Below are 27,899 nucleotides of genomic sequence, written 5' to 3' on the forward strand. Positions count from 1 at the left end.
AAACAGAAAAATATTTGGGCATCGTGTGTTCCCCACTCAGGACCCAGTAGGCACTAATCGTGCTAGAGTGTTCCGGAAATGCCATGATTCAATGAAATACTCTAATTCTTATACAGATATTCAACCATAGTATTAGCTAAGCCTGACAAAAATAGTAACTTCTACTTCACAGGCATTCTTCAAAGCCGCACGTATGGGGGCGCTATATAATACAGAGGAAGCAACGACAAATGAATGAAACAGTGGGACCCTCTTTTTTGTGTCATTTTTTTCCCGTTTACAGCGTAGACAAGCATTCGTTGTAATACAGAACCCTCTGCAAAGCAGACAGTTATCATGAGAAATGTTTATGAAGAAAACAGGGACTGTTGGTAAGTTTTATTGGGGTGCAAAATGCAGCCGTTTAAGAAAGATTGATATTGCTCGAGGATTGTCTTTGTCACCCTCTAGAGGGCGCTCTGAAACAAAGAATGTATTGATGACACGATTGACAATTTTATCCCTAGGCTTCGCAAGGAAAAGACGTACATGTACGTGGCTCGATTCGTGTCGCACAATTTTTAAGGTTCCCACATTTACAGAGTGCGAATCAGGCCGAAATCTGGCTCACTTTGCTCTTTTAAAATCCTTTGCTGTCATCTGTCATAATTTACATGTATGACTGGCCAAACCATGGAGGTAGGAAAAAATGCTGCTTATTTTTAATAGCAATGCTAGGCCTAGTTCAAGATGCAGGTCAAAATTCATCAATGGAGAGGTGCGGCTGGAGAAAGATTTCTGCAACTTAATTATTAATTTACAGAACTCTACCCTCTTGTTTATTACGTGGACAACGTTGGCCAGTTTCTAACCATGACTAGCACTGAGCAGTGTGCATGACCTGAATTTTGAATTATGTTGAAAACACCTCTCCATGGCAACCTCTTGGTGGCGCACTGTATTGTGAATCACCTGTATTGTAAACTTAATCCTCTTTTCTTGTTCATTGGGCCACAGCAGTAACACTGAGTGCCTTGTAGTGCAGCCAGTCTGCAAGTAACAATCCAGGTTAACTCGCGCTACCCCAGCAATTCTGACCAGAAGTTGCAGAACAGGCAGTAACCTCTTCAAGATGGACGCCGCTCTACTGAAGGAGAGGGAAGCCTTTCGCAAGCGAGCTTTGGCGCAGCCGGTCATTGAGAAGCGGTCCAAACCAGCCAGCTCCTCTCAGCAAGCCAAGAGGAAGAAGCCTCTCAGCGCAGGCACTCATGGTAAGTCTTGCAACTCCTTCAGTTTCTTCAATTCTGGGACAGCTGTTGTTTCCAGCCATCAAAAGTCAGGTTAGTTGCTTTCCCAACAAACTTGCATTTCTTCTACCTGTGATTTAATGGCTTAACCCTAAACTTCCCCAACCACACAGAATTCAACAGCAGTAAAGTGTTTAATTCTGTGGGGATTGGTCTGGTAGGCCCATAACAGCTGGCTTTTGCATTGGGTTTGGCATACCTCAGAAAAAAAAAGTCCAACAGCCTCTGTGCACAAACGCATTAACTTTGTGTGAATGAGGAAGGTTAGGGCCAGCAACCCTTGGGGGTTAGGGTTAATGGCGAATGCCAGACAAACTGATGGCAAAATATCAGTGGAAAAACTCCAGGAGGTTTACCACATAAGAAATATTTGAGAAAACGTGGGGGGGGGGAATTTGACCCTGCCGTAGCCTTCCTTTCCTCCTCAGCCCTCCTGTGAGCGACAAAAAACCTCCAAAACCTCCAGGTGGATGTTGAAGTATCTTAGGCAGTCAGAATTAATCTGGTACCGTTGTTTGTTACTATTTGAAAGGCCATGGTCATGGAAGTGGCTCTACCACTGGAGGATTCAACTATAAGATGATGCAAGGAAGCTCCAAGTACAAGTTTGGCGTTCTGGCCAAAATTGTTGACTACATGAAGGTAAAAAAACATAAATGTTAGCGTGAAAGCTGAATTGTGTTGGTGTAAGGGTGTAGACCCTATGTTAGATCTGACGCCAACCTATTTAAGTTTTGTGCCAGATATATTTAAGAAGTGCTTCAGCGTCACGTAGACTGCAGCATTTTTATCTACAAACTTAATGGCCCTAGTTGGACTAGTGTTGGCCGTTGTAGTTGCAAAGTTCTATTTGTTTACCTTGGAAATCCTGCACTCTGTGAAGTGTTCCAAGTCTTGTCCTTCTCCCTTGTTCCTGTGGCTGTTGCACAGACATTGCAAAACTCATTCAAACAATCCTAGCTTTTACAATTGAACAAATTATCTGACGTATCCTCAACAAGCACAGGTTGACCATTTTTCACATTCTGTTGCATCTAGTGATTATAGCCAGCCCAGATTCCCTTATTGTGAGCATCTTCGAATCTGAACTAACAAGTTTAAAAGGTAAAAGCACGCTGTAAAGCAAGGTTTTGCCCACAGGGTGTCTTTGAGTCTCTTGACATTGTAGGCCGTTTTTGATGCATCATTTTGTTGTGCGGATCTTCAGTCCAAACCTAATGAAATGCTTATTCTCTTTTCAAAGAGCATGTTTGTTCTGTCATTTTTCCCCCAAACACTAATGCAATCCCTGCTGTAGAGAATCAAGCTTAAATTTCGAATTTTTTTCCCATCATGTGACATGCTACTGGTAGGCTACGTCCCCTTCTGTTACTTTAGATACTTGCAGCTACCGAGAAATGTTGCGTCGGCATTACTCTCGGATCACATTGCACAAGTGATCAAGAGCTACATGTACCTATCAGCCATCTTGAAATAATCAGGAGATGTAATGGTATACTCCCCATCTGAGTAAGAGTATACTCTCGCTCACCCAAGGATTGTACTCCTGCAGTTCATGCACTCGGGAGTGTACTCGTTAAACATGAGTAACAGGCTCGAACCCAAGCCCAGTTTACTTTGTGTGGCGAGTTGTAGCCTCCTGTCGCTCAAACAGTTTTTGTTTGATCTTGGTTAACAGTTGAACAGTTGGTTTCTTTTCTTGTCGGATTTCTGACATTGTAGCAGCGTCACCAGGAAGGCAATACCTTCCCTCTCAGCATCGAGGAGATACTGGACGAAACCAAACAACTGGACATAGGTGCCAAGCAGAAAATGTGGCTGATCAATGAGGTAAATATTGCCAACTACATAGCCTTTTCTCAAGGCGATCGCAGAAATAATGTTAGACTCACGGAACACATACAGCATTTCACAAGACTAGCCTGCCTTCACTAACTTGTTTTCGGAAGCTTCACGTTAATGAATGTTTTTTTAAATTTTCCAACATTTAGGTATCTTCCAGTTTGAACTGGTTAAGCTTAAGTCCTGGATTAGTGCAATCACTCGTGCTGCTTTATATTTCATGGCTTTTGCAGATGTATGAATTTCATGTCAAATTTAGAGACTGCTGCTGAATTGTATGGTAATTTGTTCGGGAAAATTTGGGTGTAGTTCTTTTCTTTCTCTTACCAGTGCAAGACTGATTCTAACTCCATTGCGCAAAAACTTAGTAGCACATTTGGCGTACTTGAACTTTCAAGGGGCACACAAAAAACCCTGCTTGTGAAATAATAGCGACTGGGCTGTATATTGCTTACTCCTCAAAAAGTCCTCTCTTTAATTCAGCTGTTGATGACTTTGTGTTCCCAACGTCCGTAGGCCCTGCCCAACAACCCCAAGATCGGCATGGAAGATGGCAAGTACTTCTACAAGGCAACTTTCGTTCTGCGGAGTCGCAAGAGCCTGGAGCGACTCCTGAAGAAACACGACCAACAGGGTCTAGGGGGCATCATGATGGACGACATACAGGAGAGCTTACCCAACTATGAAAAGTGCATCGAGGTATTTGGAGTTTGCCTCTGTAAGAAAACCGTGCACCATCAGAACTAGAAAACAAAGAAAATAAAGACAGTGTACCGCAACTTGTCTTCATTGTTAGCAGACTGTATTAACGGTGCTCTTATAATCAGGGTTCATCATTTTTACTGATGGATGTCTTTCTTTGCGCATGCCAGACTCTGGGTGATCTTGTCATCATTATAACGAGGCCAGACAAGAAGAAAGTGGTCTTCTTCAACGACAAGTCAGCCCAGCTCAACATCGATGAAGGTAAAAGTCAACATAAGTGCCAGGACTAGACACACAAACAGTCACAGATTGTTTGATGGTCATGTGCAGTGCTGACATAAGAGCCTAAAGGACGTTTACAGCCCGTGCTCAGAAACCTAAAAAAAAAAAAAAATTAAAACCAAATAAAAATATATGAGAATGATCAGCGAGATGATGTAAAACTTTCCTGCATTTTCAAAAGTTTCCTGTATTATCAAAAGTCCCCAAGGAGATTCGACCGGTTCTTGGCTTGGGCACACGTTAGTCTCCTGTAATCATCATTCGCTGTTTTTTTCACCCTTGCAGAAATCAAAGAGTTATGGAATACAACGGCAGTAGATTCCATCGACGAGGCAAAGATTGAGGAGCATCTAAGGAAGCAGGGCATATTCTCCATGGAAGATCTCAGCCTCAAGCATGTGAGTAGAAACCAGAATGGTGATCGAATCAGTCGCAGTCCCGACTTAATCTTTCACACGTCATTGCAAGTGAGTTACAAGTCTTTCATTATAAGGTCAAAATTGTAGAGCCCTATGATGGCAAACCATCTTGAAGGCATGTACGTTCTTTTATTCACATGGATAGGCAGTAGATAGTAAATAGGATACAGCACACGGATAGAGTAGAGCCTGTAGGTATTTTATTGTCGCTGAACAGATCTTATTCGTGGAGAAGCCATTTCTGGTCTTCTTCCCTGCATCCATCATATTCAATGTAATCTGTTCAATAGGGTGGAGACAGACTATTTGGGGTTCCAAACCTCCCTTTCAGTGTTTTAAATATGGCTTATAATATTTAGATATAATTTATCACACATTTTAAATTGTTCTAAACAAAAACTGGCATGAATTTGTGTGCTTTTTTAGTTTGTCACTGTTATTTTACACGTGGGATTTCCCAAACGAAAAGGTTTACCTCACTTTCAATTCAAAATGGCCGACACAAGAATACGGTCTATTAGAACGGCAGGGACGAGCTATGTATGCAATCACACGTATGAAGCCAAACCACGGCTCACAACCATGCACAATGCATGACATCTAGATGCTCAACCAACCATGAAAACTTCACGTGTGAAATTAGGCTCCTATAACACTCGGGCTTTATTTTCCTTAAAAAAAAACCTCCCTGCCCACAATTTTGACCCGGGAATCGAACCCACACCCCATGCATCACAAACCATTATGCTGTAACCGCTTGACTTCCGCAATTCACACAGGTTGACTGTGTTTTTACTGTTCATATACCGATGAACGGCTGCAACGTAAGTCTAATCCACATTGGGCATGCCCAATACAAACACAACCATCGTGGTTTGGCTTCATATATATGGATGCATATATATCTCGCAGGGACTGGTGGCAGCATTCAGAGGGTCTGCATTCTTCTGTCTGATTGATGTTTGTTTGCTTTGGTTTCAGGTACCCCAACGTAAAAAGCGAGCTGGCAGGAGAGGTCCCAGGAAGTTCAAAACTCACAATGATCACTTGGCAGGCGTCCTCCAGGACTACTCGCAAGAGAGCTCCAAACCGAGCTGATCACAACCTCCAAGATGGCTGACATGGAGACAGTTCCAATTTTCACTCTGATATGTACATTTTCACCCCAACCAGGACATGCGTCATGCACTGTGAAGGAGGACACGAATGCAAGGCGCCAGCCTGCAGCGCAATTTTTACGTCGATTGCTGGGCACTTTCATGGGACTTTCATCTGTTTCACAGAAACCAGGGACAGATGTGAATCAGTGTAATATGAGCTTGTTTAACTTCAGAGACTGGATTTGTGATGGCTTTGTGCAGCTTCGGGTGATAATGACGATGCAGCATGCTACAATACATATCTTCTCGTAAACTGACTGCTGGAGCAAAGGCTACAAAAGTATGCTTAAGGGTAGCCTCCTTTTTCTGCTTCAGTTTGGACAATTTTGCTGCCAAGCAACTCTGTGAAAGTGATCTATGTCCATTGGAACTGGAGCAAATCTTGAAGCCTTCCTGGAACTATCAAATCCATGTCATAGCCCCTCCCCCCAAAAAAAATACAAAGTGAGAGGATGGACAATGGCTGTGACTGGTATCTATGTGCCAAATGCAACCGATTTTTACATCTTGAAAAAAACACCCAACAGTTGCAACCACAAAGGAGAGTATCGGAATTTAACGAAGAAACATTGTTGAAAAATTGGGGGGCTTCTTCAGAACCTTGAGGATGTCCTTTTGAATTTGTCACAGGATGCTCGCCGACTTGGATTCAGCCAGCACAAGTTCTTGGACCTCCGTTACAACTGCACGGGACCATTGGAAAGAAATGGCCGTAGTTTCTCTGTGGACAGATTTATGTGCTGGCATGTTAAGCTGTCTTCTGGTGACAACTTTTGCCCAGATATAAGATTAGTTGTCATTAATTTTAGAATGTTACAAGATTTCGAGGTACAAGTGTTTTCATTATTCCCAAAGTTATATCACTGTACTTGGCTTGTTGACAAACAAGCCCTACAAGATTGAAATAAAAGTAGATGAAAAAAAAATCTTGCCTTTCTTGCACGTTTATCATTTCATCTTCTGGGACATATTTTCTTCCTGGTAACCAGTCTGTTCGCTTAACTTTCACAGAAGCAGACACCAATTTCCTGATTCTACTGACCACAGAATGCTACTCCTGTAATTACCAATCAGCGGAGCTCTTGAAAGCACAGACACTGCACGTGTTCAGGAAGTTTTGGCCTGCTCAAGCACGTGGCTACAGTGTGCTGGAAGCAATGTCCAACTAATTACTCTTTTTTTTCTTGGGAGTTTATCTGAAAACGTGTTGGATCATTATTTTTATTGGCCGTGCCGCCTTTTCAGAGGTGAATTACATCTACATATATGTATTACCGGTAACCAATACAGGGATCTTACAGCAAAACTTAAGACGTGAGAAACTTTGTTCGAATTAACTGTTAATGTAATTAATCTACATTAAATGGCAGATAAATACTCTAATGTAACAGATTAATAGTATCGCACCTAAGATAAGATTAAATATTTGAATCTTCGAAGTGATTGGGATCCACATCATAATTTCAGTGTTGATGTATGAATGTTGAGCATTTATAACTCCATCACCTCGATGCAATCATTTTTAACAACTTGGCTACTTGATGTTTACTATTTTGATGTACTTGTGTCGGGCAGATGTTAAATCTATTATTCAAAACTAACATCTCCCCGATGCAACATCTTTGGAGACAGTCTGCAGCACCCGCTGCTACATCTGACTCGGACTGGCCAGCTGACCCAGCCCAGCACGGTGGTCGAGTGGTTAAAATGTCTGCACTAGTAAGCAGGAGGTTGTGGGTTCGAGCCCCACACAAGTAAGCTTGTGAATTGTTTTCATGAGCTTACAGACGCAACTGGACACACAGTATTATGAATATACACTGGTGAAAGGGCAGAAATATTTCTGACTGAAAATTAACATCTCTCCTGTAAGTGCATCTTTGACAATCTACATGTATGCAGTAAAACCTGTATTGTGATGCAAGACCACAGAAATTACCACAAGAAATTGGCTGACTGGATTGGTCAGTTGACCTTTTCACTAATAAATTCATAATTATGTATACATGCACACAAATGGCCTTGGCTGCAAGAAGTGTGAGCAAGCCATTGAAAACGCACAGGGGTGTCATTTTGATTTTTTTCTCTCAGGTTTTCCGTTTTTGTTCATTTTTTTCTTCAGAAAGTGCCATTACAATGTAAATCATTTTTGCCATTTCTAATCTCAGCGGGATATTAAGTGCTCTTGTAAAAGACTTTACAATCGTGATTTTTCCTGTGCGCACGAGATTGCCGTATCTAAGCCGGTCTCCTTTCATGCTGTTTTACAGCCAAAATGATTTAATGGGATAGTAAGGCATACACGAACAAGATGCTGCTTGGGCTTCACATACAATATTCCGAACCCCCCAGGAACCACTGAAATTATACAGAAATTATTCCGACTTTTTGTTAATTTTTGACAGTAAAAAAAATTACAGGAGGGGGGTAATTATATCTACCCTAAGCCTCCCCAATCTTTCAAAATCTGCCAACAGGATTTTGGAGTTGTGTACAAGAGCTTCGCCCCATTTACTTTACACGGTTTTTAATGCCCCTCAAAAGTACAAAGACCATACCAATGGTTACCAACACAGCTTCCTACAACAACTAACAAGCCAGTTACAGGTTGAAGTTTTCATGAGCAGTTACGAAGTTGAATCCCACCATGTATTTGTACATGTATGGATTGAAGATCGTTACATGCTGTAAAATCTAGCCCCCTACTTGCGGTTTTAATTACATAACCTCCTGACTGCACGGTCAAGGTTATAATACCTTTTAGAGTAGGGCTTTAGTTGAATAAACATTTCCAGCGTTTCCATAATGTCCCAATAACAAATTATTTTGTCCCACTTAGAGCTTTTAGGATGTCCTTCAAAGCAGAAAGCTGTCAGTGAAAGAGTGACAATTTTCCATAGAAATGACACACATGTCCGTACAAGACAGCAATTTTGAAACGGGTGAGCAACAGGTACGAAGAATCCCGACTATAATTCTTCTCTAATCGTTTTTCTTTCAAGTAATTTTTTTCCCATAATATGTCAATGGAATGAAGATGGGACGCACTCGGAAACAATCCATAATTTTGCTTTGCTTTCCACAGTAACAGTTCTCTTTCAAATATGAGAGAAATTCACACCTCCCTTGACTTCTTGACACTAGCACATTACTTTGACAACTGTAGCATGACATACCTACAAAGCATTTCTTTCAGCTTAATCCTAGTCTGGTTCCCTTATCAAAAGATCCTACCTATATCAAGAGATTGTTGGGTCCGGCAACTGTCATGGTTATTTGACCAAAACTTCCTCCTGTTTCCACAAATTTCTGACTGGCCCATATTCTCTGAACCTATTTTGTTGATTTTGGGTCCATCGTCAATATCTGCAAATATTGGATGTGTACAGGTTGCTCCTTTCTGCACATCCCCTCACACGCATCTCTATTTTAAAAAAATTCCCTTGACTTTCCTTGTTATATTTTGCATATTGAACTCCACTTTTGCACAACTTTGATTACATTGACAAGTCAGAAACTAATGAACGTGTTCGCACTGCACCTGAAAACAGAAGGAGCATCCTATGTCAGGTTATACTCTGTTTTTGTGGCTGACGGCTACTTGTCACATTTTGGTCATGGCAGGGAACCAGCCTATAATCACTCCCGCGCTCGCAGTCACTTTGTAGGAACTGTGTTGAAATCCATAGAAAACTCCTGATAGAACACGTACTGCCCAGTCACCATGGCTACGGATGCGTTCTCAGTGACTCTCTCCCGACTTTCCAGAGATCTGAGAAAAGAGAAATTGTATTTGAAAATCTGCCTCCAGTGGATTCAAGCAATGACTTCCAGATGATGTTTATACATGTAAGCTCATTGCACGGTGAGATTTGGAGATGAAGAGAATTCTAACAAAAATCCAACACAGGAACGGCAGCAATGACAACAATCAAACCTGACTTTTCAGAGCTTGAAATGGCTTTTTAGCTGACAAGACTCGAGTTCTCTCCCAAACGGAAATGATTATGTGAATCTTGCTTTGGGGGTTTGTACTAAGTGCAAAAATAGTGGCAAAAACCTTAATGATTAACCATAACAGCCATCTGTTCTCTGACAGGTTACGGATTGAGGACAACAAGGTTTAAACCTCTACAAATTCTGAGTTTTGGGGGTAAAAAAAATCCTTCAATCCCTAAAAATCCTGACAATCCCATCCCAATATCCTGTTGTGCAGACAAAGCGCTGTGCATTAATAATGCCAACAAGCTTCCCACAATGCTAGACATTTCCTCCAAAAATCTGACCACAGAAATTAATGGTTGGCAGCATGGCTAGGATCAGTCGCCAACAAATGGGAGGTAAGAGAGGATGAAAGGGCTTCAGCTTAGGTGACAGTACATCTGTACTGTATGTCTACGGCTAGGTCCAGGAGTCTTTGGGTTGCAAAAATGCAGGCAGTAGCCACAGCCATTACTCTAAAAGCCTGTTTCAGACACCGCTCCGTGCTATCCACTGAGTTTGATACCCCTCCAGAAAAACTCCTGCCAACAGGTTAACAGTACTGCCGTTATTCTACTACCTGGGATTATAGAGCTGTAATCGCCCTGAGTGGCACCAAGAGAGGGCGCAATTTTCCCAGCAACAGAGGCTCCTTTGGTTGGACCTGCACTCTGCTGGTTCACGACCGACTACAGCATGCAAGCGTTGCAGTGGCATTGCCACCAACAAAATGAACACTCCCACCAAAACAGCTCTTTGCAACCAATGAGGGGGTGCTTCTGCCCAAGGTGGGCAAACGGCTGTTCATTATGTGTACAGTAGAGCATATTATAAACTATTATAAACAAACTGTTTGTGTCCACTAGGGCATACACCTGCCAGTTTGTTTCTGACAAAGATGACACGTATGTCACAACTCTCTCTGTACATAGCTCTGCCTGGGATAGGTTACTGGGTGTAAGCAAAAACCATGCAGCGACTGTAATTACCCTCTTGAACTCTCCCATGTTTGTAGTGCTGATGGGCAGACCAATGAAAGCCAGGTGCCTGATCCGAGTCGTGTCTTCCATTCCTTGATTGTCCCTCACAAATAACTGCATTATGGAGACAAAACGGGAGAAAAACAGGTGGATCAAATCGGCCAAACGCTACGATTGTTCAAAGCATGCGGACTGCACGGAAGTGATGAGTTTGTCAATGGCAACTCCCACTTAGTATTGATAACAAGAGGGTAAGAAAAGCGGTCAGAAGATCAAGGAGTGATTTACATGTTAAGGGACGACTCTGAAATTTAAATGTTCCATGTTATGTTTGAAAAAAATGCACATGTGCTTTCAAGCAAATGAAACGTACAAACTTCTTGACACAAGTCTCATTTTGTATCATATGTTATGATTTAAAGGGAATTTTTAACCGGGGAAATGGCCCTGCCTTCAGGAATCTTCAAAATAAATCTCCACTATTTATTTTGAGTGTTTTGCTTCGAACTGAAATATGAATTAAGAAGGAACAATCAGAAATGTAACGAAACTTACTGTCACAGAAGACACATTCTGGAACTTGACAAAGCGCAGTGGAATAACAACGTCCTCGAGCACGTCATCTTTTGTCAAGCTGACAACGAAGCACAAACAGTGTTGACAACTTAAAAAACAGTCAATGTTCCCTTAGCCCCATTTGGAGCCAACTACAGCAAGCCACCAAAACACACCGTGCCCTGGCCACAATAGGCCAAATAAAAAAAAAATTGTGTTTCTAGTTAACCGACTGGCATACAAAATGCAGAAGTGCAGAACCTGTCTTTCTCGTTGTTAAACATCATTACAATATAAAAAACCACACAGCACCAATCCAGATCCTATGCTCTGTGCACATCAATTTTTATAAAAACTTTACTTTTTAAAGCTGGTCAACTTAAGAATAGGTTTGCTTTTGTGTATTTGTGCATGCGACCTATTTTCTTAAAATTCACATATTCCTTAAAAGATTCAACCAAACATTATACAGTGAAGATTTGTAATATTTACATGCACAGATAGAACACCCAATCTCACACTTTCACTTGTAAACAAACAAAACAAGCACATGCCAATTGGCCATCATCCTATCCTGATATATTTGCTTGAAACGATTTCTAGTCAAATAAGATCAGTCCTACCACACCATCCCAATTAGTTTTTCAATGTCAATAGGAAAAATAGCTACTTTTGAGCTTGGCTTGGAACTTGACTTGGAATCCACTTACTCCAACACCTGTACTGCCTCACTTTTCTCCGCCTTGTCAAAGTCCAAGGTCTTAATCTGGTTGATGAAAATCTTGACCGTCTTCGGGACGAAGCCTTCGGGGCCTGTAATCTTCAGCGAGTGCAACTTCACATTCTGAATAAAACCTACGGTAATAATCAACTGGGGAACAAAAAACACAGCAAAGGAGTTCCAATCAATTCAAAATTTGGCCAATATACATGTACACATCTTAAAGTCCTTTTTTAGTTGGAAATAATACTGGAAAGGTATTGGATATTTAGCCGTTGTCGACAAATCTTACTAAAAGTTTATTTGATGATTTGTGTTTAAAAACCCGTATCCTCCTGACGGATCCCTGTTCACCACTTCCCAGGTTGCATAGTGTATTTCAGGCGTGATCCCTGGCTATATGGTGTTTCAGGTTTTATGGCTTCCGACTAGCGTCCCCAAACAAAGATATTAACAAATGGGAAGAACCACCAACATAGGGCTGGATAGCTCAGTTGGTAGAGCGCGGGACCGTATTCCAGAGGTCACAGGTTGAAATCCCGCTCCAGTCAATTTCTTTGTTCATCTCTAAGAGTTATATGTAAACACCTAATCAGTTTCCTTAGATAGTTTGTTTGATAAAAGCTACTTAGCCAGGCACGTGCGCAGTAACTGTTTGTTGGACTTAGAATTCTTACTGTAATGAATCTTAGTCTGGGTCTATTCCAACATAGTTGCTGTCACTACATATTGACGAGGCGGACTACTTTATAACTTTTGGCTTCTTTCCCTAAAAAAAATTCTCCAGAGAAAATGTAGTACTCGGTAATTAAATGTTGGAGTCAATTTTAAAGGGTAGCTGCAATCAATTTGTTTGAATGCAGACCTTCAAAATGCACCTTTGTGTCAAAGTTAACCTTATTTCCACCTATTGTTTCACAAGATCAAAAGGTATTTTACTGCCTTTTAGGTTTTTATGCTAATGAACATTTCCAAATTCATGAGTAAAACTGTGATGTTATTTCAGGAAGAAGCCTCAGTGTTACATTAGTTTGGACCCAAAAAAGTCCTGCATTTTGGTAGATTGTCCTGGACTCGGTTTTCTCTTTTTTGCTGAATCATTGATGTGCACAGCAACAAGATAACATCAATGTCTTTCACAACAATGTTTTCAGTTAGAAATTTCTGGGTTCACAATTTGAATAGAAAGACCTATGAACTAACCATGTCCTCCCAAGATGACTTCACAGCAACAGCGCCCTCAGTTGTCAGGGAAAGCATGGATAATTTTAATTGTATAAACACATGCACCTTTAAATGCATTTAACCAAATAGGAAGTAAAAGAGTTTTCATACATATAAGAAGAATATAAAGTTTAAGAAAACTTGTGTCTAAGACAAATTCATTGCAGCTACCCATTACAAAACAAAAGAAAATATTTTTAATTTATTGAGATGCAAAACAGGAGCTGGCAGCTGGGACTCGAACCCAGCTGGGAGCACTTTGCGTACATTCTCAAGATGGACACACTATCCATTAAAACTATGGACCTCACCAGAGGGATATAGGTCATCTAATAACTTTATATCCAAACCAAACTGGGCGCTGTCTATTTGTAGATGGCCAACTATCGTCCTGTAAATTTGCTGGCAATGGCTAAATATCCACTACATGAATTATAAACCACTGAAATCTCACATACTCTATCTTGACTGGCCAGAGTGCCTCACCTGGTATCAGCAATGTTTATGAGTTTAATTGACACTCCAAGGATAAGTAAACAATAGGCCTACCTAGTTCTGAAGAATTATACAATGAGGACCATTGTTATGCATTATTTATCAGTGCATGTATGCTCATGGCCTGTGCATAGTTTGTAGCCCCTATGTTACACTAAGTCAGTGGAAACAGATTCAGTGAGGGATAAAGCCAAATCCTATCAAATCAGATCACAATCATGGCTGATTAAATCCAGAGACCAATTCGTACACGGCTATGATACCTGTTCATCGCAGTCAGATTCCAGATATCTGTCATCGTTTGTCAGGCATGCTTCAAAGTCGTGCTCGTTACTCTGGTTTAAACACTCAACGGACGACTTGTCGATTAATGACACCAAGTTCATCTGTGAAATTAATTTAAATATTAAGAGAGACTTAATGTAAATTGGAGAAAAGATATGTTGCATCAATTTCCTCTCTAAGAGACAGCACTGTAGTTGAGTCAGAGTTTCAATGACTCAACTTGAATCCAACTGGAGTCACAATTTTTGACAACTAAACTCGATTCCCGACAGGTAAATCACTCGACTCGAGTCTCTGTGACCAAATGACTCAACTCAGCTCAAACTTTCATGGAGACTCGACTCGAGTACAAACTTATAAGACTCGAGTCTCAAAAAATTAAAAGGAAAGTTTTAGTTGGCTAGATACCTGTCACCCTAATTTATTTTCAGTGTCTAAATGAAAATACCAACATATGACTTACATGTAGTTGTGTATTTGTTCAAAAATTTGTGACTCAAATTGACTCAAGCTCTGAGTCACAGTGTTAAAATGGCCAGGATACCCCAGGTTGTGTCACACACCTTCAGATCCTACACCCAGGATGTCCCAGGTTGTGTCACACACCCTCAGATCCCTGCACCCTGGTACCCTAGGTTGGGTGACACACCTTCAGATCCCTGCACCCAGGTACCATAGGTTGGGTGACACACCTTCAGATCCCTGCACCCAGGTACCCCAGGTTGGGTGACACACCTTCAGATCCCTGCACCCAGGATATCCCAGATTTTGTCACACACACTCAGATGCTGCACCCAGGTACCCTAGGTTGGGTGACACACCTTCAGATCCCTGCACTCAGGTACCCTAGGTTGGGTGATACACCTTCAGATCCCTGCACCCAGGTACCCCAGGTTGGGTGATACACCTTCAGATCCCTGCACCCAGGATATCCCAGATTTTGTCACACACACTCAGATGCTGCACCCAGGTACCCCAGGTTGGGTGACACACCTTCAGATCCCTGCACCCAGGATATCCCAGATTTTGTCACACACACTCAGATGCTGCACCCAGGTACCCCAGGTTGGGTGACACACCTTCAGATCCCTGCACCCAGGATATCCCAGATTTTGTCATACACCTTCAGATCCCTGCACCTAGGATATCCCAGGTTTTGTTACACACTTTCATGTCCAGCACCCAGGATATCCCAGATTTTGTCACACAACTTCAGATCCTGCACCCAGGATATCCCACGTTTTGTTACACACTTTCATGTCCAGCACCCAGGATATCCCAGATTTTGTCCCACAACTTCAGATCCTGCACCCAGGATATCCCACGTTTTGTTACACACTTTCATGTCCAGCACCCAGGATATCCCAGATTTTGTCACACAACCTCAGATTCCGATGGCAGTGAGGTGTGAAATGATTCATCAAGCCTCATTGGAAAGCACACAAGCAAACAAAGCATGAAGTTATTATGTTTCAGGTCGATTCATGACACTTTTACCATACACAATCAAGTCCTTACATAATGCTTGGTCTTGTCTTCCTGGTCACCACCTGAACTAGGCTGCAGCCACTTCTCCACTTTCCGCTTGAGGTCTGCCAGCTTGGCACCGCGTAGTTCATCAATCTTGGAGTTGCTGCGGAAAAAGACAAAGGTGGGCATGGCCCGGATGCCATTCTTGCTGCTGGATTGCTGGTGAGTGTGAAAAGAAAGTTAATCAATCAAATTAGTTAAATCAGTCAAATCAATCAATTTATTGCTGCACTCTGGGGAAGCTGTGCGACAGGCAGCTACCAATTTTTTTTCCCGAACTCTATAGATCGAAATGATCCACATGCAGACGACACAAAGCTCTAGACGTACCACATTGAGGGGACAATTTGTTTTAAGAAATCCTGGACTGAGTTATGGGGACAGAACTTCATCACAAGAATTCTGAGAATATGTTTGTGACTTTGGTTCCCACAACAACTGTTGTTCAAGGCGTGTGCAGTCCCCATAACTAGGGTATCGTTAAGTGTGTTTTCCACCGGTGCTAAGCCAAGTGTAATAAGGTTTGAAAATATTACTGTAATGAGCACTGCTGTACAGAATATTCAGGTGTGTCAAACATCCCCCTTGGCTCCTGAAATTTCTGTGCACTTTTAAATAAAAAGAAACATATAGAAGTGATAATAACTCGAAGATGAGGAAAATCATAACCATCATGGAATAACAGCCAACAACAATAGCCAGCACGTGGTGCGGTGTGCATTGTTCATGGCAACATTGGCAACTCTGGTGCAGAAACCTTTGCATGATAATTGATACAAAGCCAAGGGATTTGACCTAAAAAACCACCAAAAACAGAGAAAAATATGCAGGTTCGTCAATTACTTTGCAGATAAATACACGTATCTTGCTAGTTTTGATTATTTTTGAAAATTCTTTGCCTCACTTTTTTATTGCTGACTTCGGCACTTAGGACATGAATGCATCATGCATGTACATGAAGTATTGTTTTAAAATGGTTCCTAACACGGCCCATTTATTAACGTGCCATATTACCAATTGGAGCCAGTGTAACTGTACTACACATGGCATGTGAATTTTACTCAAGTAAAACTTGATTTCATTTTGCAATTCTACTTCCAGTAAGGACTACCCAAAAGGTGAAACATAAAAGAAAACGAACAAACATTGGAAACAAAACTTTCTCCAAAGTTTACTTTTACAATGCCCACAGAGATTTTGTAACTTTCTGAAAAGTGTTGCAAAATACAGTGACAACAAATACCAAATGCACAAACAAACAGCAATTACAACAACCATCATGACCGCCATCACAAGCCACTCTCCCAAACCCACAAAAAGAAAAAAGAAGAAAAAAATCCAGACTTACAGGATTTTCATCCACATCGCATTTCACAAACACTGCATCTGGGTACTGAACTGGAAGCTTTTCAAATTCGGGGGCAAATCGTTGACACGGTCCACACCTGTAGAAAAGACAACGAACAATCATTATCAAAGAACGTTGCACTGTAAGAAGTGTAGAGCTTAAAGTACTCTTTCATTCGATGAACGACTCGAGGCATTTGACTAAAGCAATGTCAAGCCTTGATTTGGTTTGTGAAGACTACAAAAAGGTAACAAAAAAGTGCATTTTTCTGTTGAAAATCACCCCAAAACATGTATAAGGAAATGATGAAACATATTTGAAACGGTGTTTATTTGGAAGCTTTGAATTTCAGGAAGAAAAGGAAGTTGTTTTTTGTCAAAAATCGATGTCTAACTATCCCTTTTCTACTGAGGTGCTGTTGCACAGCTGTGCACATATGGTGTATGCATGTGCATGAGATTGATGCATGGATGGTGCACGGGGAGCAAGATGTAAAAACAAACGCAATAAGCCACGGGTTGTTTCAATAAAATGTTATCAAAAGACCCTGTCCAACATGAACAGACTTAAAGGAACTTATGACACACGACAGACTTCGCTCCCTATTTTTAAAGCTATTTATCGATGACAAAATATCACATCAAAACTATGCTTCAGTGATTTTTCACCATCACTAAAAATTTCAAGCCCAACTCAACTGTCCTGTTATCATATACATGATGTACATATATCCTGTGTTTATTATTGATAAAGTTCTCCATTATAAAAGTTTTTGTTTACTTTACACTTCCTCTGTGACTTAACTACAGATCTTTGTCCAACTCTGGCATGTCTGGAACTTGAAACTGATGAGGAACAATACTCTATGTGGTTCAAATACAATGATGAAAATAAAACTTGTGTCCACTCCCCAAAAGGCAAAAGTTACAGACTAATTACATCTAACTTTAATAACAAAAAATTCATAACTTCACCATACTTACAGCTCTTGAACTAAATTTTACATCATTCAATTTCTTTTGAAATTCTCTTTCCAGTGGTACTAAATTTGTGGGGGTCAAACAAAAAACCTGAAAAGTGTCAAACTCCCACTATGAACTTTCAACACCGTGAAAATGCAGTTTTACCATTAAATCACCGTGAAATTTTTGTCAACGCAATGTAAGCCCATTTTCACGGTGGAAAGTTGATCAGCTTGGGAGCGGATTAGCTCACAGCAGTTTCACGGACTTTTCACGTCAACATCTTGGTAGCTTATGGTCCTATTGTTATTCATAACGTACACCAGTCCAGCTTCCCACCATGGAAATTGGAAGGTGTGAAAACAGCGGATTAACTGTAGAAGCGTAATAAAAGATTAGTTGTGATAGACAGCCAGGAATTAGCGCAGCAGTTACCAACAAAAGGAGCGATTGAATACCTGTTTAGGTCTGGGCCCCCGGGAACCAGTGGAAACCTTGCATGAAGTAATATTGCGTGCGTGTTTTCAAAACCGTGATAGCGAAATGCGAAGGGAACTAGTGAAAACCACAAAACTTTCTTTCCACATGTTGTGAATGTAAAGCAGGTGTTTTGTGAAGACAGGACCCTGTCTTTCCTAGTAAAGACAGGATTGATTTTTCCTTTTTTGAGCTGTGAGAAGAGATGGATACATTCACGATGGCTCAAATTTGACGGATGCAGAGGAAAAGTTGATTAGCACATTTTGCTTATGTAGAACCATGGAGGAAGGACACATTTTTTTCAGCCCTAAAATGTGACACAATTCATAAAATTCCACGAAACTTGGTGTTGGATGTCACAACACCCCCCCCTTGACCACATACCAGAAAACATATGAATATTTCCAACTTTTGTGCGCAAAAGGCACATTGAGTGGGGAAGTTACCACACCGAATTATGGAATTGCCAAAAGACTGTGAAACTGTATACAAAGTGGTGGAATAACAAAGCCGACAATGTAGCATCAGAGCGAGCGAGGATAGCAACGGCGTGTACATCATTGTCCAATCCAGCATCGCGCATGGACAGGGTTTGCCCGTAACATTTTTTCACTTGCCAGCCGGACCTGCAGTGATGGCTTTTTAATACTCCATAAGCAGAATTTTCCGTGTCTTCCCCCAAATTTCAACACTCTTTTTGGCACTAGTGTTTTCTGCTCCAACATCATGCATAACAGTGTGCACTCGGTGCTGACTGTTGTTTAATTGTCGATGAGTAATCATAAATGGCCATGGGAATTATGAATTTCCAGAATATTCATGAGTATAACTCTACTCAAGCAAATTAAATCTAAATCACAGATATGCCAGAAAATAGAAATAAATGTTTCTGTGAGGTGACATAATTTGTGGGGAGTCGTTTTGCTGAAGTCCCTACAATGTTCTCATTAAGCTACAGGCCATGAAGTAGTGTATGAACAACCTGGCCGGGGTTACAAGTACATTGCAAGGATGTGAACATTGTGATTGGGGTGTTCAGTGTACATTTACACCTGTCACCACCACAGTAAGAAGACAGGAAATGGTACTTTTTATGAGGGATTCAGATAATGGGTCCGTAAAGCATTTAAAGGATTAGCCCCACCGCAAAGTTAATGAGGAAGGCCCCCTAGATGGGCTCACTGCATTTTCACGGCGTTTTCACTTGACCTCAAGGTGTCGGCAAGGGGTCACAGTACATCCGGGATTATTTTCACGGTGTTTTCACCATGTGAACTGCCATGAAGTTGCATTGAAAAATACAATTTCACAGTGAAACTGCAAATTAACTGCAAATTCATGGTGCTGAAATTCATAGCGTCCCTACTCTAGACTAGTACAGTCACTCTTGACATGCTTGAATATAAACTAGACTGGCCTACCATTTAGCAGTGAAGTCGACAACAACCAATTTCTTTCCTGCATTAGTAAGCTCAGCCTCCAGTTGATCGTTGTGCACTACTTTGAAATTGCTCGGCATTGGTTTCGCATTACTCGCCATGGCTGGATTTCTTCAACAATTTGAATAATTTAAGTCGATACCGGTAGTGGTTGGCGTACGCGTAGACCTACACTCAAAAGTGTGACAAATCATGAGACGTCGACGTGACAGTGCAACAAATACCCAAAATTGATCAGAAGCAAAAAGGGAACCAGACCAGACCAGACCAATCTGTTCAATAGCGCCCTCACTTTAAAAAGCAGCTCCGCCGATAGAGGAGGGTAGTCAAACGAAATAAAAAGAATTCTGGAGAAATTTAGAGAAAATGACACTGACCTTTGAACCTGTGTAAATTTTCAATGGACAGGTAACACGTTTGTACGTTTATACTAGTGCGTTTATACTAGTACGTTTACACTAGTACTAGTGCACATTTATACTAGTGCTGCAGTTGAGTCCGTCGTAAATCCTCATTTACAGGGGCTCAGACAAGTCGACCGTTTGCCAACTCGACTCCAGCGGGCATTAGGTGCGTTGAGACAACTCGACCCACAGTCTTGGCCTCAAATCGATCACCCAATAGACATCTCAACTCTTCACACAACTCGACCGCAGGCGCGGTTCTGGAGCCATTTTTTTTGGGGGGGGGGCAGACCCTTCGCACGTGACGTCACCTTATAACTTCACTGCTCTTTGACCATGGACTATTCATTTAATTTTTAAAATATGTAGATTTGTGAACCCAATATTTTCCAGCTTTTTTTTTACATTTTGCGTTTTGTAAGCCACCCCTCGTAGAACCACGCCCGTTCAACCGTCAGACAACTTGATTGTCTTTGCCGCATATCGACAAACAAGCTCGACCGTTGGACACGGAGTCGTCGATTGAGAGAAGTCACTTCGCCCACACCTTTTTATCTCAATTAAAACGAAAAAAAGGAAATCCCTGATTGGGAGACAGAACGATTTATCCTCTCCCACACCGTGCAGCGCCTGTGTGCAGCGGGTGGTGCTGCCTCGAACCACGCTGGCCGGAGTGGCCGACACACGGCCCACCAGTCTGTGTGTGCGTCACCAGACCCTGCGCACGGCACACGCGGCAAGTCGAGACGCAAGTTAACGCAACACACGCAAAATCTGCCCAAACACATCAATCTATGATCTGTTAACCGCCACACACTTTGTCATGTTCACGCTTTGCACGGTCGACTTGTCTTAACGGTCGAGCTGTCCCACCTGTCGAGCGGCAGGACAACTTCAATCGTCTGTCAACGGTCAAGTTGAGTTGGTAAACGATCGAATTGTCCGACATCAGGACTTGTCCCTTAAGAAGTCCTTCCGCAAGACCAGTCATAAGTAGTGGGGCGAACAATAAAAAAAAAATGCTTGAGCAAATGCACGTATTTAGGACTCGTAAAATTTAAAATTAAGGCATCATGCATGAGAAATGAATATTTGAATTAATGCTATTGCTTCCAACCCAGGGAAGTATCCCTTTACTCAGCATTCTGTTGTCATGCGCAGTTGTGTTACGCACGTATTTGAGTGATTTTAAATAGATCACCCCAATAATTAAACCTCTGGAATGACGAAGGACGGAATCGGTGCGTGGCACAGAATTGTGGCCTGCAGCTCTTTAAGGTACGGTGGCGATGGGCGTCGTGGGGAGGGGAGAATGCGCCCCCCAAATATATTGATTAATAAAAATGGGGAAAGTGAGAGATTTAAGAAAAGAGAAGAAAGTGATGTAAATCACTAGTCTGCTTAGAAAATCTCAAAATTCATCCCTCCTGCAGTACATTTAAAAAATTTCTTTTCCCTGACGAATGTTTTGCCCCCCGGAAAGAATCCCCCTGGATAAAAAAAGTGGTTCCCTCCCTGGAACAAACCTGGGGACGTCTGTAAGAGTAGCATATCCAGCCAGAACAGGGGTAATTTATTTGCATTCAAAATGCATAGATTTTAGGAACGAGGCTTCCACCTTTCTTTTAGGGAGCTGGAGGTGAGGATTCATTTGCAAATGAAAAGAAAAAGACTATTGCTTTTGAAAAAAAAAACAACTCCCCCATTTTTTTACCCCTGGACTCAAATGCTGCATTATAGTACACCGCTGGGATGGGGCTGTAGTAGCGACGAGGTTGAAAGCATCAGAAGTGCCATATCCTGCTGCGCTACCTTCACCCCCGAGGTCCCCGTAATAGGCTAATCAGGGTTTCTGATCGCATAACATTATGGCCAGCTGAGAGTAAAGTGGGCTATTCGACCCCGTCCGGGATGAACGTGACGTCGCAAGGCGCACAAAATCGATCACACATACACACAAAACTATCTCAAAGGATCTCAGAAAAAGAGAGGGTTTCTCAGCTAAAATAAAGGGGCAATGCTGCGTCGGTCAGCTTCCTACTTGCATTAGCGAAATGCTGCTCTCTTCTTGTCCTTCATTGGACTTGTTGTAGAGAAAGGGATCGCACGTTAGGCAATTGGGGACCGGTGATTTTTTTCAAGGGCACTTGGCATGGACACCCCTCTCATCTGGTTTGACCATCTAAACAGTGGTCTGACTGCCCAGGATAGCACACGCAAAAGGGAGCGCACTCAACTAGTCTTCAATCGTTTTGGCCATGATTTGGGCATGATTCTGGCCAGGCAGCGGCAGGCGAGCAGACTAGGCGGCAAATCGGCGCAGACAAAACGACTTATCATACTCTCTCAAGTGCTTCCTCACTCGTTATTGTTTAAGGTATGGTCAATTTGAAACTTTAATCTTACAAATAAATTTTATCGAGATTTACAGATTATGACATAGGGTGTGGTCTCTATATTCAAGTGAATTAGGGCCTCCTCTTTTTTGTTTACTTTTGTTTTTGTTTATTTCAGTTTCAACAGCTGTGAGATGGTCTGAAAGGTTAAACCAATGTTACCCCGCCATTGCCCGTATTTTCTCAAAATTTCAGCCAGAATCTAATTCTAAGTATTGCAAAAAATCTGTATTATATGTACAGCTTAAAGGGTCTATGCAATGCAGTTTTTCATACTAATCTTGAAAATGTATCTCTGCATGATTAAATTCGTTTTCATCTTTTGCCAGCTATTTTAGATGGTACCTGAATTTTGGTGCCGTTTTGGTTTTATGCAAATGGAGATTTCTATATTTGGCAAAACTGTGATATCATCCTGGAAAGAGAACACCAACGCTATGTTTATTTTAGCCCCCAAAACACGGGAGTTTGCCACATTTTTCTTGCCTACGTTTTACTCTTATTCCGATGATTCATTGTTGTGTAAGTGCATGGCATGAAATTAATGATCACCCCTTTCTTAGGAATGTTTTAAATGAGCAAATTTTGGTTTCATAAATGTGATTAAAAACCCATAAAATGAGCAGTGTCTTCTCTGGCTAAAACCTCACAGCAAAAGTGCCCTCTGTTTCATACAAAGAAGAGGCTAGGAGTACTAAGTTGCAGCTGTTAGTGAGAACAATTCATTGTCATAGATACCTTTAATACTGCCCGTTGTGGAAACTATTCTCGGGGGGGGGGGCGGATAACGGAACTTTCCTCGCTTTGCAACAATGAGGCCCGGGTTCGAGTCCTGGCTTGGCCCAGGCTTTAAGTGCATTTGATTTCCAGTCCATACTCGCTTTTGTAGGTTTTCTCCGGGTACTCCGGTTTCCTCCCGCCTCTAAAACTGGACCTTCTTCGTAACTCCGTAACGTGATGCTGATTTAATAAGGGTTGTGAATAAACCGTATAGTTATTTGCGTAAATAGCCTGAATAGCTGAAAGCGCCATTAAACAAAAAACAACAACGAATCTCATTTCTTCTGCCCCTTAATTTTAGAGATTTATATGTCAATGTAACCTGTTTAGTTCTCTTCGGCATTTCCACTGCGACTGAAGTTTTGAACTTGAATGAAGCTTTATGAACGAAAGCCGCTCAAAAGTGCAATGTTAGGCACTCTATCCTCGCCTGGATCGAAAACACAAAAGGCTGAATTGCTGATACCGTTCACGTGTTCAACAAAGACAGGCTAGATTCCACCCTCCGCAATATAGCACAGACTGACAGGGACCAAAGTCTAACGAAATATTGTGTCAAGATGAAGAGTGCTGTCACACCTTGTAAAAATCTTGCCAGTTTGACAAAATTATTGTGTGTCTATTCAGTTTGAGTGTGAAATTTCTACTTCGAAGGACGATTTATACGGTCGAGTATCTGTGGCTTTCCCAGTCAGGCACCCGAGGGATTCATGCCCATGGAAATTTTTCGGCACTAAAGCCGCAGGGGCTTTCATTTTGCAATGCTGCATGCTCTTAAGGCTCGGACCGTTTACAACCGGGCACGTTGTCTTAACCTTGTAACCGATCTTTCTCCTTGTTTGTCTCACGGATTGCCTTCGCGAGGTACTGCTGCCGTCGGTCACACGTTAAATGTTTGTTAGTCTCGACTTCGAGGTTGTCAAGAGTACGCACAAGGTTGTCTGATGCATACATCATTCCTTTCTGGGGCACTCAAGCGGATGTCAAAAATAACAAAACAGTGTTTTCCTCCACCATGGCCCACATTATGGTGTCTCGAAGGAACACCACACATTTCAAATATGTTTGCAAATAATTGCGAAAGCATTTCCGATGTCGTACATTATCGCAAATTTACAAAGATCTTTGTGATATGTGATTTTTCTTCATTAATTCAGGGCGCGGCCACCATACCCAGACCTCTCGCCTTTTCGATGTAATGGGTAATTTTCAAGGCATCCATGTGACCAAATTAATTCATTATTAAGAAGCTTAAAATAAAAGCCTTTTCCAAGGACTTGCTTAGGCCTACATGTAGGCCTACATAGGTATTCTAAAGAATTTCCACTTCCTTGTAAGTTGCATTTTGTTCATTTTCTTGTCAACATTGTCCACTCAGAAAGTGTTGATATTCTTGTTTTAACTCACTCTCATTATCACTTTCGTTCTGTAAAGTCAGTTTTTGATGACTTACACCCGTTTCAGACAGGCGTTCTAGAGTCATGCTGAACCGAATTAAAAGCACATTTTGAATTGAGTACGGCAAAAGTTCGACGTCTGAAATATTTAGGAGCGACCAGGCGTGCTAGCAGGCGAAAGATCGACACTTTGAGGCGCTCGGAATGACATTCGCTGAACTTGGTTTCAAACATCGCTTTTCTCGTTTGCTGAACCCAATTCATATGTAAGTATTAAGTTCGTCTGGAACCAAAATTTAATTGGGTCGACCGGAGTCGCTCTTAATTCTATTTGGTTCGGAGCGACCCCAGAACGCCTGCCTGAAACGGGGGTAAATATCTTCAGAGTGCATGACCTGTCAAATACACTGCATGGAACAGTTGGTATCCGATCGAGTTTGCTGTGTGAGCCCTTTACATTTGCTCTACTGAAACTGTCATTGTCTTGGTTACGTTTTATTTTTTTTGTTATAATGTCAACTCTCCATCATCAATGTTTTCATATTTTATCACTGGCAATTAGTTTGATTGATGGCGAGAATTTGAAGAGGACAAAAGAGTGATTGCGGCATCACATGCTTTTGTTCCACTGTGGATGTAGTGCAAGCCTTCTCGCCACCCTTAAAAACACTTGTTAGGCCCACTGCAATCCATCGATATCTGTCTTTTTGCAGGCGAAATGCAATGCAGACGAAAGCGGCTGATGGCTGTACTGATGGGTTTCTTTGTGATCAATTTCACAATTATGGCTACCATAAAGCTGAACATGGCGACTACAGAGACGATTCCTGACTCCCAAAACAGACAGAGTGGTTTGAAAAGATCGATGAGTCTCGTAAATTCTCGCTCCGAACGTGGTTTAAAAGACGATACCAGAGTCCATGCAACCACTGCATCCTCAGACGAATATGAGCACAGAGTCTGCGCACAAAGGTTTGAATGGAATGTTTCAGAGAGGGGGCAAAAGTCCAGCTCCTTGACGATTGTACCGCAGATTGAACCGTGCTGCTTTGCAAGACAGGGCTCCATATTCTTGCTCATTCTAGTGACGTCATCACCCCGCCAGTTCAAGATACGCAATGCGATCCGCGAGACCTGGGCAAGCGTGTCACGAGTGGCTGGCGTCAGCGTTAGACGGGTCTTGACGCGGTTCCTCCTAGGCCGGGCGGACCCGATCCTGGAGCGTACCCAGTCATGGATCGAGGCCGAGAACGAACAGCACGGCGACATCCTGCAAGGAGACTTCGATGATGTCTACCGGAACCTGACGCTCAAGACGATCGCAGGAATAGAGTGGGCCGGCCGGCAATGTCCGGCTGCCGCTTACGTCATGAAGACGGACAGCGACGTGTTTGTGAACGTGGACGGCATCGTGCGGTACTTGTCCAACTCGTCCGAGCAGCAACATGTGACCCCGTTCGCCGTGGGTGATGTTGCAAAGGGCGCCAAACCAATACGCAACGACGTCTTGAAATGGTACACGTCCGAGAGTGAGTACCCTCAGCTCACCTACCCGCCTTTCATGAAAGGCCCTGGATACATCGTGTCCAGCGAAGTCGTCCGTTTGTTGATCGAGAGCTTTCCGAGGACTCCCTTGTTTGTTTGGGAGGACGTATACGTCGGGATGTGCCTGAAAAAGTTGGGCATCGCTCCGACGGCCGACAAACGGTTTGAGACCTACGCGGTGGACGTGGTAAACGGTTGCAGTATTTCCCGGCGATTCCTGATTCACGGTGTCAAGTACTACAAAATGAGAAGCTTATGGAGGATGCATACAGAAGCTATAAAATCAAATAGATGCGAAACCAAGAATACCTGATCGTCGTCTTAAAAACAGATCTGCCGCCATAAAGCACGTAGGCCTACGCACGAAGGGGGGGGGGTGCAATTGCATACACCATGCGTACAGAGGGGAGGGGCCGGGTTCAAGCCAGTGCGCACCGTACGCTAACTGAAACTTTATATGTAGAATGAACCCGTAGACAATGAAAACGGTAACTTTCTGTGTCTAATGTCTACGTCAAATTAATGTAATTAAATGAAATAAGTTACTGTTGTTTTTACGGTTAATTACTGCTCAATAAATGGCGGTGATTTACCGTAAAACAAACTACTGTAAATCATTAGCAGTGTACTCATGGCGCCTGTGCTGCGAGCACATACTGTGATATTTACAGGAAAACAATTTAGAGTGTACAGTAGATGTACAGTGTACTGTGACATTTAATGACGCTAAAGCATGGCACCCTGAGACGTCAAAAGATACTTGGAATGCGTATGCGTACAGGGGAGGGGGTCTGAAAAGTCGGCATTTTGTGCGTACGTACTTTATGGACGGCCCCAAATGGGCCCGAGCGAAGTCTAGAGAGGGCGCAATTTTCTTAGCAACGGAGGCTTCTATGGGTACAGTCCACCAATTTTAGCTCCATTGAAAACAGTGTAAAATCAGCATTGTTCAGGGTTCAATAAACATGCATACCAACATGCCTGGGATGTGGGGGGGGGGTAACCAATAAGCCACTTGCGAGTTAAATTTGAATAAAATCTGATATACTGTGTTACGTGATTGCATAGAACGTAACAATCTGAATTCCCCAGACTAAAGACACTGGATGTGTTAAGTAACAATAGTCTGGAATGTGTATAGGGATTGGATGTGTTGGGGGGGTACCCCTCGGTCTCATTTCTTACTGGGTATACACGAGGTATAGCAGCAGTGGTTTTAGTGTGGAGAATTCAAGTTGTTATGTTGACGTGAATTTAAAGAACTCAGTGTACCGGATTTCATTCATATAGTAACTCGCATACGGCCTATTAAATCTCTAAAAGTGATTTTTCCGAAGTCTGCATGCAGCCAATTTTCAAGTGGCGACCCTCCACTTTCCTGGACACTAAGGACCATGTTTCAATCGTATTTTTAGCCATTCGGCTCTCAGATGGAAGCCCAAAGAACTAGGGACTTGATCCTGGCAAAGATTTACACAATCTCACCATTTTGCGGGCCTAACAATCTCCCTTTTCTAAAGAAACTGTAATGAGTTGGCCAGAAAATCTCACTTGAATTAGTGGACTGAACCCCTATGGAACTGCATTCACGAACGACTATGAAATACATGTGTTGCTGTCGCATCGTTACCAACAAAAAATTAACACTACCCACCAAATGGCTCTTTTCAACCAATGACGGAA

At 42.2% G+C, this 27,899-nt stretch overlaps 3 protein-coding genes across 6 annotated transcripts; 2 read left to right on the top strand and 1 right to left on the bottom strand.

Annotated features, from left to right (window-relative positions):
- Positions 1-215: 215 nt before the first annotated feature.
- On the top strand, positions 216-7,129 carry gtf2e2 (general transcription factor IIE subunit 2). Of its 4 annotated transcripts, none has more exons than XM_022228929.2 (8): positions 216-371; positions 997-1,250; positions 1,819-1,928; positions 3,009-3,116; positions 3,645-3,827; positions 4,001-4,094; positions 4,401-4,513; positions 5,516-7,129. In XM_022228929.2, exons 2-8 carry the CDS (start codon positions 1,112-1,114, stop codon positions 5,630-5,632), a joined length of 864 nt encoding a protein of 287 aa, XP_022084621.1. In that variant the 5' UTR covers positions 216-371; positions 997-1,111; the 3' UTR covers positions 5,633-7,129. The 4 variants fall into 4 exon arrangements, with proteins under 4 accessions (XP_022084621.1, XP_086996321.1, XP_022084620.1 ...); XM_087140195.1 differs by having other exon boundaries at positions 1,000-1,250; XM_022228928.2 differs by lacking the exon at positions 216-371 and adding an exon at positions 475-678.
- Positions 6,886-19,910, bottom strand: txnl1 (thioredoxin like 1). Its single transcript, XM_022228927.2, has 8 exons — positions 19,677-19,910; positions 16,814-16,910; positions 15,454-15,624; positions 13,914-14,036; positions 11,921-12,081; positions 11,211-11,289; positions 10,665-10,769; positions 6,886-9,466 (listed from the first exon to the last, which is right to left on the bottom strand). The coding sequence occupies exons 1-8, from the start codon at positions 19,793-19,795 to the stop codon at positions 9,437-9,439; spliced, it is 885 nt and encodes a 294-aa protein (XP_022084619.1). The 5' UTR covers positions 19,796-19,910; the 3' UTR covers positions 6,886-9,436.
- A 2,227-nt stretch (positions 19,911-22,137) lies between these two features.
- LOC110975989 (beta-1,3-galactosyltransferase 5-like) lies at positions 22,138-27,203 on the top strand. Its single transcript, XM_022228887.2, has 2 exons — positions 22,138-22,475; positions 25,385-27,203. The coding sequence occupies exon 2, from the start codon at positions 25,390-25,392 to the stop codon at positions 26,527-26,529; it is 1,140 nt and encodes a 379-aa protein (XP_022084579.2). The 5' UTR covers positions 22,138-22,475; positions 25,385-25,389; the 3' UTR covers positions 26,530-27,203.
- Positions 27,204-27,899: the final 696 nt, after the last annotated feature.

Source organism: Acanthaster planci, linkage group LG08 (assembly GCF_054643075.1).
Source record: "Acanthaster planci isolate LZ-2023a linkage group LG08, COTS_SCS, whole genome shotgun sequence".
NCBI classification, from domain to species: domain Eukaryota; kingdom Metazoa; phylum Echinodermata; class Asteroidea; order Valvatida; family Acanthasteridae; genus Acanthaster; species Acanthaster planci.